Here is a 13,177-nt window from a genome sequence, read left to right as displayed (position 1 = left end):
ATGTCGACTGTCCTCTCTCTCCTTAGGTCGGCTTTGCTTTGCCTATGGGGAACGAGAGCATCGGCCCCAAAGCCGACAACAGTTGCAGATATTGACTATGAGGCTACAGTCACTGAATGCCGCATAGATCTGCGGCTCAACTAACTCAACACAGCTAGGACAGCTACTTATGTATTAGGATATTTAATATTAAGGTAATAAAATGGCGGCGAAGGTGTGGCTATAGGGGGAGGCTGGAGACCACGATAAAATAATGTACTAGTAGTAGTAATAGTAAGTCACTATACATATCCCTCCCACACACCAGGAAAATGGCGGAATTAAACAACGTGTATTTTGGCCAACTTTTTCCTCTCTGTGGACTACTGACGGTGACGTGGTAGGAGGTGGAACTGACTAAACAGCACAAAATCACCTCAGTTACCTGTCTGACGCGGTTGATTGAGTACCACTGTTATTCTGGTCTTTCTGTGTGACGTATTTGAGTCAACAACAACACCAGAATGCTCCTGTACCCTCGATATAACCACCTCCTTCACCGCCTCCTTCACCTCCTCCTTCACCTCATCCTTCTGCTGCATGTGGGTGCTATGGTTGGTAGTGGTGGTGGTGGTGGTGATGCTGTCGACGATGAGGTTCAAGGACAAGGCGTCGATTCCCGTGAGTATCAAAGTAGTTGGTGTTTGTTATTGTTGGTATGTATGTATGTATGTTAATGTGTAATATATGTATGAATGTATGTAATTTATTGTTTCCTTCATAATACACAAGATTTTATTCAGTTCATTATATTGTATTTAAATTAACTCCGGTCTTCATTGCCACCATATTCCTCTTCTTCCTCCTCCTTCTCCTCCTTCTCCTACTCTTCTTCCTCTTCCTCTCTATTGCTCGAAAACAAGTAATATTCTAACACAAATTCCCTCCCACATTCTCCACATCCTTCTTCAAACTCCTCCAAAACACGTCAGAATCGAGGTCCCACTTCCTCACTAACTCGTTCACCTCCCCCTTCTACCCCCTCAGGAGTAAGACTACTGATAGTGGCGTCAGGAGGACGTGTTGACGTCAAGGATGGACACCGCCGCCTCTTCCGGGCCGCCAAGGGCATCGGCCTCCCTGTCCAGGTGAGAGAGAGAGAGAGTTAAGTATTTTGTCTTCCCAAGGTTTTCTACCTTTAATAACCTTGTGACTAATTTGCGAGTCTGGTTAACTACCGTAGTGTGTGTGTGAACAAGACAGACAGACAACCAAAACAAGACTCTCCTTCGTTACAGATGGTCACAGTGAAGGACCCGTCTCTAGAGACATCCCGTATCCTACAAGTCATCAGGCAGCATCCTTACAAGCCTGACGACATCCTTGTACTAACCAACAGGTAACCCACATCTCACCTGTCCTTAATTATCACCATTTTCTAAGACTAATGGCATCTTGTAAGCAAAATCATCGAAAAAAAATACCCTGATTTAAATTGATTTTGTATAAGATAATAATTAACTTAAAGTGATGAGGGTTAAGTTAGGTTAGGTTAGGTTAGGTTAGGTTAGTAGAGTTGCCGTTTGTTTACGTTCTCTGTTGTTGTGTTCCCCCCACGAGGCACGCACCTGTGTTGACGATGATTTAAGATGGCGGTAACCTGTGTCGTCTCAGTTTGATTACATAGCGATCACGATACCATTGGTGGCCTCGTCAGGGAAGGTCAGGGAAGGTCAGGGAGGTGAGGGGAGGTGAGGGAAGGATCGAAGCCAATAGACTGTGTGTAGGATTCTGTTATTATTCTCCCTCACTGTCTCTCACCCCTCCTCCCCCCCTATCCAGAGTATATTTTTTCAACCTGGCCTCTGACTTAATTCCTTCTCAGTGATCAGTACCTTCCTGCCGCTGCCCCTCACGTCTTAGCTTGGAGGATCCTGGGGGAGGCGCTGAAGCAGGAGGCTGAGGTATTGATCCCTATTCTCTTCAGCCCCCTCATCCTCAACCCGGAGCTCGAGAAGGAGTATCACAAAGTCGAGGTGAGTATTAGTGGTGGTCGAGGCTGAGTGTGTGTGTGTGTGTGTTGGGGGGAGGGTAGAATTCATAGGTTTTTCTTCTTATTTTTGTTTATATCTCTGTATCTCTTCGTCCGTTCGTGTGTTTATCATCCATGTGTGCCTTCTATTAATTATCCGTCCGTCAATCTGTCCGTGCGTCAAATATATCTCTGTTTGGTACGTGGATATAAACAGTCACGTACATGTATAGAGAGGTAGAGTAATTTCTAAGTACTTCCGGATTTAGTTGATAGAAGTGCTGTGATAACCAACACAGCAGCGCCTCATTCAGGTTTTCTTCTACAGGAGGAACTTAGGAAATTGAAAGACAACAAGACCAGAGAGTCATCAGTGAAAGGCCGCACCGCAGAGGACCTCGTGCTACTGAAGAACCTCTTACACCAGCAGGATATACTGAAGGTGAAGGGTAAACAGTACCAGAGAAAAGTTCGACCTGACACAAAGAACTTCAGAGCTTATGGTATGTTGGTGAGGGAGGGAGAGAGAGTGGTGGAGGGTGAGGGAGGGAGAGAGTGGTGGAGGGTGAGGGAGGGAGAGAGTGGTGGAGGGTGAGGGATGGAGAGAGTGGTGGAGGGTGAGGGGAGGGTGAGGGGAGGAAGAGTTTTGTTGGGAAGAATGTAATAATTTTGTGATGATTTCCGGGAGGTTAAGTTTACAATAGATATAAATTATTTTCAGCATTTGCCGGTTTAGTAGCGTCAATAGAGGACCTCCTGGTGGCTGCTACTGCTGGTTTTGATGGCGACGCTGCTGCTGCTATTGTTGTTGCTGCTGCTCCTGACGCTGTTATTAATGCTACTGACACCTCTAGTACTGCTGCTGCTACTGGTACTGTCACTGCTACTAAAATCATCGAAGCTGTCAGTCCTGATGGTGAGGAAGCGGCCACTACAACGATGACTAAACACGTCGCGGCCACAACTGTTGCTGGTGCTACTACTCGTGACAGGAGGGGGCCGGGGTCCCTGGCTCACTTGTGGCACTCCCTGGCCCTGGACGTGGCACTGAGGTACTCCCTAGGTGTGGCATTAGACCATCAGCACATCGTCTTCCAAGATGCAGCCACCACTAGTCCAGGTGAGGTCCATTGTGCTGATTACCACAGGTGAGACTGTTACTGTGCCCTCTTTTGTTTTGTGACGCACGAGATGATTCTGACGCGAGGGAAACAATTTCACTGGGAGACAATTTTGATGCAGCATTACTCGACTTCAAAAGTAAGATAGTTTTACCACCTTTATCTATCCACGATCTTTGAGAGTGGTTTAGGGACGAGAATAGAACAGTTCTAAGTTGTTTCTCTATCCCGAGTCTATCCTGCAGAGTGGCTCGGGTTCAGTGATGGAACAACTCAACCACCTTCTTCTGTCTCCTATCCTCTCACCTCTAGCCTTCACCTGTCCTCCTGTAGAGTGGTTCGGCTATGAAGCTGACGGATCCCTGAAGTTAGAGATCCAGGGGCTGAAGTTGGCGTCCTTGATCTATGCTGCCCCAGGAACGATGCCCTTACAGCTCGCCAACATCGTCGCCAGGGAGGTCGGTGTCAAGCTCCCCTGCCCTCAGTGTCTTGACGAACCCTTGAAGACTGAGAGATTAACAGTGAGTATAATGAAAATGGGTGACGAGAGTGTATTGGTTGTGTCAGACTGAAGGACAAACACAAGAAGAATGATAGACAGAATGTATTAGGGAAAAATGTGCTTAAATATTTACCATAATGTATAAAACAAACATTTTGTCGAAAAGTGTGTATATATTTATATTCTAAGTAGGTAGATTATTGATGGATACTAAGCAATAGATAATAATATATAAACAAATAAATGAAAACAAAAGAGTTTATGCTAAATTTATTACCGTTTTTTTTGATGAAAGTATATTTTAAGGGATAACTATAACAATATATCTCGGTGTTAAAACCCGTCTTATTACATCAGTAACTCTCAAAATAATTCACCTACTATAGTGTCACGATATAAATCGTCCCCTTCAGAGTAGTGAGGCCCCCAGGGTGATGGTAACGGTGGTGGTGGAGCGACCTACTCCCTTCTTCAGGGTGTTCCTCAGTCGCCTCAAGGATCTCAGTTACCCCAAGCAAAAGATCTTCCTCAGCTTCTACGTCACTCCGGCAGCTGAGCAACACCTGGAGACGGTATGTGGGAGATTTGAGAGAGAAAGAAAGAAAGAGAGAGAGAGCTGCTACACTATACTGTAACACTATACCATTACACCATTGCACCACTGTACCACTGCCCCTACAGGTGGAGGAGTTCCTGGAGGAGGTAGTGGACCAGTACCTCGAGGGCGCCCTGCTGGACCCACACGCAGGGCCTAACGTGGCTAAGAGTTATCAGTTCTTGTGGTAAGTCCTGTATCTGTCTGTCTGTCTCGTGTGTCTGTCTGTCTGTCTGTCTCTCTCTCACCTCCCTCACCTCTATCCTTTTCTCACCTCCTCCAGGAACACGGCCAGGAAGGAGGGCATGGACTACCTCTTCTTCCTTGATCCCATCGCCCACCTGACACACCCAGACGCTGTCCAACACCTGATTACAAGGAACAGGTAACAGTACGTCATCACACTCCCTCCCCCACACACTCCCACACCCCCACACCCCCATAACTCCCTCTATATAAGCCTAAGGGGTCATGAGGTGTTATAAGCCTAGATTGGTTATTATATCATATGTTATTAAATGTTATATGAAGTTATTATGAATGTTTTTCTGGTTATTCATTATTATACAGTCAAAATGAATGTGAATACCAGAGAGAGAGAGAGAGAGAGAGAGAGAGAGAGAGAGAGAGAGAGAGAGAGATATATACCTACTCTCACCTTTACAGAAGCGTGGTGGGACCTCTGTTGACTTCCCAGGATGGACTGCATCACAACATCTATAGTGGAGAGGACAGGATGCTGAACCTAGGCCATACTGGGGAAAGATACGTCAAGCGCCTTAAAAAGGACGATGCGTGAGTAGAGAGAGAGAGAGAGAGAGAGAGAGATTAAGTGACATCGATGCATTGACTTAATCTTCCTCTCTGACAACCTCCCCATCCTACCACTCTTATCATTCGTTCTCCTGATATCACTACCTCATCCTTCAACATCTCGACATCCCTCTCCTTACTGACGTCTCTTCCTTCTTCACCAGATTCCTTGACTTCAGCGCGGGTCTCCTTCAGGTAGAGCAGGTAGAGTCGGCCCTCCTTCTCTCCAGGGACGTCCTCTCTTCCGCCCGGGTCAACTTTACTTCCTACGGGGAGAACTTTACCCAAGGATTCGTCAGCCATCTCCTAGAGCAGGTGAGAGAGAGAGAGAGAGAGAGAGAGAGAGAGAGAGAGAGAGAGAGAGAGAGAGAGAGAACACCTCGTATCAATTTCCTTATCATTGGGAAAATCTTGAGCGGAAGCAGTTACTTGCTTGGCTTCGTTGAGGGTTGAGGAAGGGAAGGGTGCGTCCGGGGGGGGGAGGAAATGTTGGGGACTGAGGAGGAGGGTAGTGTCGTGGTAGGGGAAGGAGGGAGGGAGGGAGGGAGAGGACAGGCTTAGGAACCTCTGCCAAACACGTATCGGTATACACACGTCTCGTCTAGCCTCCCCTTGATGCCAAAATTTCGAATGTTTAGTTTTTATTAGAATCTACTAAGTTAATTTATCCTGTGTTTATATATGACGTGAATATATGACTGTCTCGAATTATCATAAGTGACGTGTAGCTATAAGGAATGTGTTGTCGAGCTGCATTTGTTTTTGCAGTTTTTGTTGATATCCAGGATTCATAAGTGACATGGAAAAGTTAGTGAGGTAGTATAAGGTCGCGGGCTCTTTGTTTGGAAATGCCGATTGTCATTTGTTTGGAAGGATGTTATGTTACTGGTCTTAATTTGTAATTTTTGTTTTTAGTTTTTGCTAAATTGGTTTTATCATTATGAGTCTTCTCTTTTCTCTTCCACTTTCTCGAAAACGAACTCCTTTCCTCGATTGACAAACTTTAGTCCCACCCAGTCGTCCACCACGACAACACAGCCTTCACACTCCCATATTCCTCCGCCTCAGGGCTTCATCCCCTACGCCACCAACGAGGAGATCTACGGCAAACTCCTCAACGACAAGAACTACACGAGCGACATCTGGAGTCTGGAGAAAAACGACGAGGAGTACTACGACCTCTACGTGAGTAAGTCGCCCTTGTCGTCCGAGGAGGCTGAGTCGTCCTCCGCGGAGTGTAGGAATGTCGGGAGGTTCTTGGTGTTTAACGATGTGTTTGCTGGCGACCTGTTGCAGGAGGCGCAGAAGACGCCCTGGCAAGACTTATCTGACGAGGTTAGTGAGTGTTTACACGTGATGACGAAGATAAATAAACTTTCTCTTTCATTATCCCTCACCATCAAAGTACTTTCTCTCACTTTCTCTCTCATTATCCCTCACCATCAAAGTACTTTATATCACTTTCTCTCTCATTATCCCTCACCATCAAAGTACTTTCTCTCACTTTCTCTCTCATTATCCCTCACCATCAAAGTACTTTCTCTCACTTTCTCTCTCATTATCCCTCACCATCAAAGTACTTTCTCTCACTTTCTCTCTCATTATCCCTCACCATCAAAGTACTTTTTCTCACTTTCTCTCTCATTATCCCTCACCATCAAAGTACTTTCTCTCACTTTCTCTCTCATTATCCCTCACCATCAAAGTACTTTCTCTCACTTTCTCTCTCATTATCCCTCACCATCAAAGTACTTTATATCACTTTCTCTCTCATTATATCCTATTCTTTCTATATTATCTGAACCTGCAGCTGAAGTTCCCTACGTCAGGTTATAAAAGACCTTGTTTTTATCCCTACAGGAGGAGAAGGCCCAGGTGTTGGTTCCTCCTACAGGTGAACTGACGAAGCAGATGAACGTCCTCACTCAGTCAGTCATTAGGAGTGTATTCAAGAATAAGTATATACAGGTGTGTGTGTGTGCGTGTGTGTTTGTGTGTCAAGTTCGTAAAAGGAAAAGATTAAGTGTAAGTGTAAATTTGTAAAACACATCATAAACTGTAAATCAATCCTCCTTGACTCGTTATAAAAAAATAACTCAAAACATGAATGAGAGTTCTAGATAAACATAGAATCAAAATAAACAAACTGTGAGAGATCTATGAAGACCTGGTTCCTCCTCCTTCAGATACCGGAGTCAGGTGGTCGTGTGAGCTTGGTGAAGGGGCCGGGGCACTACCTTCCTGATGGCAAGTTCGTGGCCCTCCTCTGTCTGCAGGCCATGACGGAGGTAGAGTAAAGCAGTGTTTCGGGTGTCTTATGCCCAAATTGACTTGAGTTCTGTGTTTGTGTTGTGGAAATATTATGTTTTGGTTTGGTATGTGTTTCTTCTGTATGCCTAACGCTCGCCCATCTCTTCGTCAGGATTCTCAGCTTGAACTACTGAAGGGAGAGACGAAGTGTAAGCTAAGACTGACTGTAGGGGAGGTGGCGTACTTCAAGAGGACCTACTATCCTAAAATCACTTTCACGGGCCCTACATCCTTCGCTGCCTTGATCCTGTGAGGCGTCCTGCAAGAGGTAGTTGGAGGGGATCCTATGGCAGACTTATAAAGGGAAGGGGGAGTCCTCTGGGGGTATTAGTAAGGCAGAAGGAGCGTCCTATAGGAGTACTTTGTATAGGGGTCCTTAGATGTGAGAATCCTACAGGGGTTCCTACAAGGTTCTACAGGGTTCTATGGTTCTTATTTACTTATTATTATTATTATTATTATTATTATTATTATTATTATTATTATTATTATTATTATTATTATTATTATTATTATTATTATTATTATTATTAGTAGTAGTAGTAGTAGTAGTAGTAGTAGTAAGTGACCTACATATCCTAACTTACATTATGTATTTAGTTGTATATGAGTTACAGTTTGTGTGTAGTTCGTGACAACAAGTAAATGTCTTTGTCTGTGTTCTTTTGTATAACTTAACGCCTTTGTATAGACTAAATATAACATACAATCCAAATGTGCTCTGACTATCGTGCTTATGAGTTGAGTATAGTGCTTGTGAGTTGGCTATAGTGCTTGTGAGTTGGCTATAGTACTTGTGAGTTGGCTATAGTGCTTGTGAGTTGGCTATAGTGCTCGTGAGTTGGCTATAGTACTTGTGAGTTGGTTATAGTGTTTGTGAGTTGGCTATAGTACTTGTGAGTTGGTTATAGTGTTTGTGAGTGAGTTGGCAAGGGTATATGACAAAGATTTCGTAATCCTTTTATATGGCTACACTGTTAAAATTGTCAGGGATAGTCTCTTCATTTGTGAATTGGCCACGCTGACTGAGATAAATGCCTCTTCCTCTCGTGTCACACTGAGGTTCATCTTATGCCTTGTGATCTGGTAACAGTGTCGGACTGTACGATATTTCCGGTCTTGTGTTCGATCTCTTCCCGGGTCGAATCCGTGTTGTTCTGTGACTTCTGTTGCGTCGTGTAGCGTCGTGTAGTATGTCGTGTAGTGTGTCGTGCAGCATCACTGTACTCCTTTCTACTACAGAGGAGTATCACAAATGGACCGGTACAGTTCTTCACAGTGATCAGGGCACAGGAAGAAGTGTTACCAATGCAGGGTGGCCAGGGGTACAGAGGGATGGGGGGGGTGGGGAGGGGGGGGGTTTCTGGCAGTGTGTAGGGTCCTTCTCAGGTGTGGTAATGACGGGGAACCCCCAAGTGGCCACGTGATGAGGCAGGTAAGTCAGCGTAGAGTTTATGTTGATGCCTCACTGCACCCTCACCGGCGGCCTCTCAGCGTCACCAGCCGAAGTATTCAGTATTGGTATCATGAAAGAGTTCGCCACCTCTGGCAGGAGGGTGGCGAACATTCGGCTAGATGCTGAGCTTCCTTAAACTGGTTACTACGGGATGCAGTTCAATGCCAGGCGCTGTTTATTGCTTGTGAGGCGCTGTGTTTTATGGCCCTGGTCTACGAGTCCAGCTCGTCTGTGATCAAGTGTCACGGATGATCGTCTCGCAAATCAGCCAATTATTGGTCTCAGGTTATTTACCTGACATGGAAACTCAGGTGTCATGGCACTGGTGTTCAAAATTAATCATTTTTGTGCCACAGTCATTAGCCTGACAGTCGGTTATCGCATGGCAGTCAGCCAGTGTCAAGACCACCTGCCAATCCAGCTGTCACGCGTGTGTCAGGTATGAGAGGGCGGGAACGGTAATGTTTTGACAGATCACATCTGTCATTTCCCCTGTCAGGAGAAACGTGTGGTGATGGATGATGAGGGAGAGGAGATCCGTCAGTATCTCTCGGTAGTGTCACGCCTTCAAGCAGGGCCGAGGGCCCCTCCTCCTTCACGTAGGGTCGGTAGGCCGCGCCGACACAGTCACTCCCCTCCAAGATTTTTGTGAAACGTGTTCCCTAAAAGTAGCGCGTTAGGTTCGGTATTGTTAGCGAGGTGTCGCAGCAGCTAAACATGGGCCAGGTCCTATGCGGGCCAGCCAGGGTGCCACGCTAAAATTATACCGGAGCGGGGCCGGGCGGCACTGGTGGTGCACCACGACCACCAGCCAGTGTGTGTATCACCCAGCCCACCGATATCACCAGGCAGTCGTACCTCTGCCCCACCAGGGATCACCATCCCTGTATCCTGACGTCACTCCCCTGGCCCCTATGGCCACCCACACGCCCCCCGACGCCCGCCCCAGCACGGGGACTAGGTGGTAGCCGCCCGCGCCTTAGCGTCGTCTGCTATTACCACACACCCACACCCTCGCTGGAGATTAATAACTGGGTAAACATCACGGGCAGGTGTGGGAAACTTGCCTCGGACTGCCAAGCTGTGGGTCACACCCCTCCCCCCCTTCCACTAGGCCACCCGAACAAGGGGGGGAATGCCCGCCTTGCCCACCCCGACCTCACGCCAGTCACCGTCGGGGTTCTGTGTCCTCGCGACCCGACAAATCGAACCTCGAGAAATCTGATCGTATTTGGCAAGAACGATAAAACGGTGATAATTAGTCGTGTGTTTCAGTGATTTTTTAAAGTGAGGTTTTAGTGTTGAGGGCGGAGGGGGCGAGAATAGTGTAGAATGCCGGGTGTTAGAGGCTCCTGTGTGTTTGTACAAGAGGTGTTGAACTGTAGAGGATACGAGCAGTTTACCACAGCGTGCGGGTAACACAGCATCCTGAGTGACCAGTGTGTGTGTTGAAAATAACACCCGCCACACAGGGAGCTCCCTCAAGCCCCACAGTGCGTGGTGTGACGCTGTCGGGGAGGTGGTATTCCCCCGTCGGCGTCTCCCACAGGAGCCATGACGGTCTCCTACCAGTATGACGTGGCATCCTCCACCTCAGGCGGCTTCACCCGCCTCCTCTTCAAGTGGAAGGGTTCCCTGTACAAACTTATATACCGCGAACTCTTCCTCTTCTGCCTGGGCTTCGGCTGCATGAGTTGTATCTACAGATTCGTCTTCTCAGAGTCACAGAAGAGGTAAAGTACCCGGGAGTGTTGTGTTGAGTCCTGACCCTACCAGCCGCCCCAACCTTCCCTCCACAGGCATACAAACCTGTGTGTTGTGTCAGCCCGCGTAGCATCCACTCTTACAGCAGCCACACGAGACAACACCGAGGTTATCGTGTCTAATATGAGTGTTTTCCCGGTGACGTAAACTGTAACACACACGAGAGAAACATTACTGCTCCTCCCTCCCCCTTCACCAACACCCACCTCCCTCCCGCTTCACCAACACCCACCTCCCTCCCCATTCACCCCCCCTTCCTCGCCTTCTTCGTGGTGGAGTTTGTTGGAAGTTTACGGTCAATTTCCTCCTGTCGGTCGGGTGTCAGCTGGGTCACCTCCTGGTCATCTCACCTCACCTCACCTCACCTCACGATACAAGGGGAAATGGTCTTAACTCTCTCTCTCTATTGTTCCTGTCAGCATAGTGTCACCATCTTTCTATACATACATACATACATACATACATACATACATACATACATATATACACAATGACATAACATTCTACTGTCAACAAACACCTTATGACAATTCAAGGATGAGGAGTGAGGAGGGGTGGAGGGTGAGGGTGTGAGGGTGGAGGGGTGAGGGGTGGAGGGTGAGGGGGTGAGGGTGGAGGGGTGAGGGGTGGAGGGTGAGGGGTGGGGGAAGGGAGGTAGGGAAGGTAAGTGTGTGTGGGGGGGGGGTAGGAGAGAGGTGTTATGTCATTGGCATTTATTCAGGGCTGTCATTAACCCGGGCTGTCATTATCCCACCATTCATGACATGCCAAGCCTCATGACACTCCTGAACCTGACAGTGGTATTTATAAGGTCTTGTGTGTGGCGGCATATGACGTATTTTACACACCATAGTAAAGAGTACTCTGTTTACCTGTCTGTCTGTCTGTCTGTTTACCTGTCTGTCTGTCTGTCTGTCTGTTTATTTGTTTTATTTGTTTGTTTTTCGGTGTTCTCCATCTGTTTTTTTCTGTGTTTTCTATCTGTTTGTCTGTCTGTCTGTTTGTTTACCTGTCTGTCTGTCTGTTTGTTTACCTGTCTGTTTGTCGGTCTGTTTACCTCCTTGTTTGTTTCTCTTTTCGCTTGTCTGTCTCTCTGTTTGTGTGTGTCTTAGTGCCAGGTTTCCTATTTTTATGTCTGTAATAATAAAAATATGTGTCTGTCAGTCTGTCTGTCTATCTGTCTGTCTGTCTGTCTGTCTGTCTGTCTGTCTGTCTGTCTGTCTGTCTGTCTGCAACACAATTAAAACATAGATATACATCAACAACTTCATAATTAGTATAGAAGATGACCTTAATTGACCTTAATTGACCTTATGAACACGTGTTAATATAGCCAAGGGGTCAAAGTTCACGTGGGGTCAAAGGTTACACCAGACTGATCACGTGACAGTGTTAGTGGGTCAATAGATAGTGTCAAAGTTTGTGTTTTTCCCTCCCTCCTCCCCTCTACCCTCCTCTATCCCCCTTCTATCCCCCTTCTATCCCCCTCTATCGTCCCTCTATCTCCCCTATCCCCCATCCTCCCTCCATCCCCCTCCCCCCCACCCTCCTCTATCCCTCCCTCCATCCCCTCCCTCCCTATCCCCTCCTCTCCCTCCCTCTATCCCCCCATCCTCTCTATCCCCCTCTACCCTCCCTCTATCCCCCTCCATCCTCCCTCCATCCTCCCTCCACTTCTCGCTCATTTCCATATAGATTTAATCCATTATTTCATTATATTCTTCTCTAAGTTTCCTTCACACAACAATGCAAAAACTCATCCCGAGTATCTTATCTTATTGCAGTGAGATATCGTGTGCAATGAGACTGCAACACACACACACACACACACACACACACTCAGACACACACACTCAGACACACAAGCATCTGCCCCAAACACAAGGTCTTGCAACATGTGGCTGCTATATATATCTACCTGGCTCAGTTGAAAGTTGCAGAAAATATTGCAAGGAGACGCGACAGGTAGGCAGGTACATAGCAGGTGTGGCGGGCACTTGGTCTATTGCCTTACACAGGTGGGTGGCTTAAGGCTCCTTCACTAATTAGGGCGGTGTTAATTAACCACTCAGGTGAGACACTGCTTCTACGGGAGGGGGAGGAGGGTTATTGATGGGGTTGTGCTGGTGGTTGCGGTGGTTAGTGGTGGTGGTAGTGATGTTAATGGTGTTGATAGTGGTAGTTGTGGTTGCTCTCTCTGTCTCTCTCTCTCTCTCTCATTTCCTTCTTGTTATTATCTTGTTTTATTGTATCTTCCCCTGTCATCATTACTCTTATTATAAGGATCATTATTACTGTAGATACCATATAGGAGCACTTAGTAGTTAACTCCTTGGCTGTGGTGGTGAGGAAAGGTTCACACACACACACACACACACACCTTCTTCTTTTCCATCTTCCTCTTTGTCTTACTCCCTCTATTCCTCTTAATTGAGAGAGAGAGAGAGAGAGAGAGAGAGAGAGAGAGAGAGTACACATGCACTTAGAAATACAAGGTCATGCTTCTTGCTGCCAGTTGTCACCATCATTATTATCACTGTCATCTTATGTTATTGCCTTCACTATCATCATCATCATCATCCTCATCATAGGCTGTGGTGTTGTT

At 46.8% G+C, this 13,177-nt stretch overlaps 2 protein-coding genes across 6 annotated transcripts in view; both read left to right on the top strand.

The window, feature by feature from the left end:
• The first annotated feature begins 287 nt into the window (after positions 1 to 287).
• On the top strand, positions 288 to 8,012 carry LOC121857239. Its single transcript, XM_042353217.1, has 16 exons — positions 288 to 660; positions 1,027 to 1,127; positions 1,278 to 1,378; positions 1,865 to 2,015; positions 2,340 to 2,514; positions 2,733 to 3,131; positions 3,466 to 3,653; positions 4,048 to 4,206; positions 4,316 to 4,416; positions 4,513 to 4,614; positions 4,896 to 5,024; positions 5,207 to 5,357; positions 6,111 to 6,377; positions 6,903 to 7,010; positions 7,229 to 7,330; positions 7,465 to 8,012. Exons 1-16 carry the CDS (start codon positions 504 to 506, stop codon positions 7,603 to 7,605), a joined length of 2,532 nt encoding a protein of 843 aa, XP_042209151.1. The 5' UTR covers positions 288 to 503; the 3' UTR covers positions 7,606 to 8,012.
• A 1,594-nt stretch (positions 8,013 to 9,606) lies between these two features.
• The window catches only part of LOC121857315 (bestrophin-3-like), a 35,741-nt gene continuing 32,170 nt past the window's right edge, over positions 9,607 to 13,177 (top strand). For 2 of the 5 annotated variants that reach the window (XM_042353322.1, XM_042353321.1), the window contains exon 1: positions 9,610 to 10,541. In XM_042353322.1, the coding sequence (XP_042209256.1) occupies positions 10,363 to 10,541 (179 nt within the window). In that variant the 5' untranslated portion in view covers positions 9,610 to 10,362. Of the gene's footprint in view, positions 10,542 to 13,177 lie in introns of all 5 variants that reach the window. The other 3 variants (XM_042353319.1, XM_042353320.1, XM_042353318.1) reach the window with 3 other exon arrangements.

Source organism: Homarus americanus, unplaced genomic scaffold, assembly GCF_018991925.1.
Source record: "Homarus americanus isolate GMGI-L3 unplaced genomic scaffold, GMGI_Hamer_2.0 scaffold20465, whole genome shotgun sequence".
Taxonomy (NCBI): Eukaryota; Metazoa; Arthropoda; class Malacostraca; order Decapoda; family Nephropidae; genus Homarus; species Homarus americanus.
This window is presented reverse-complemented; position numbering and strand designations above follow the sequence as displayed.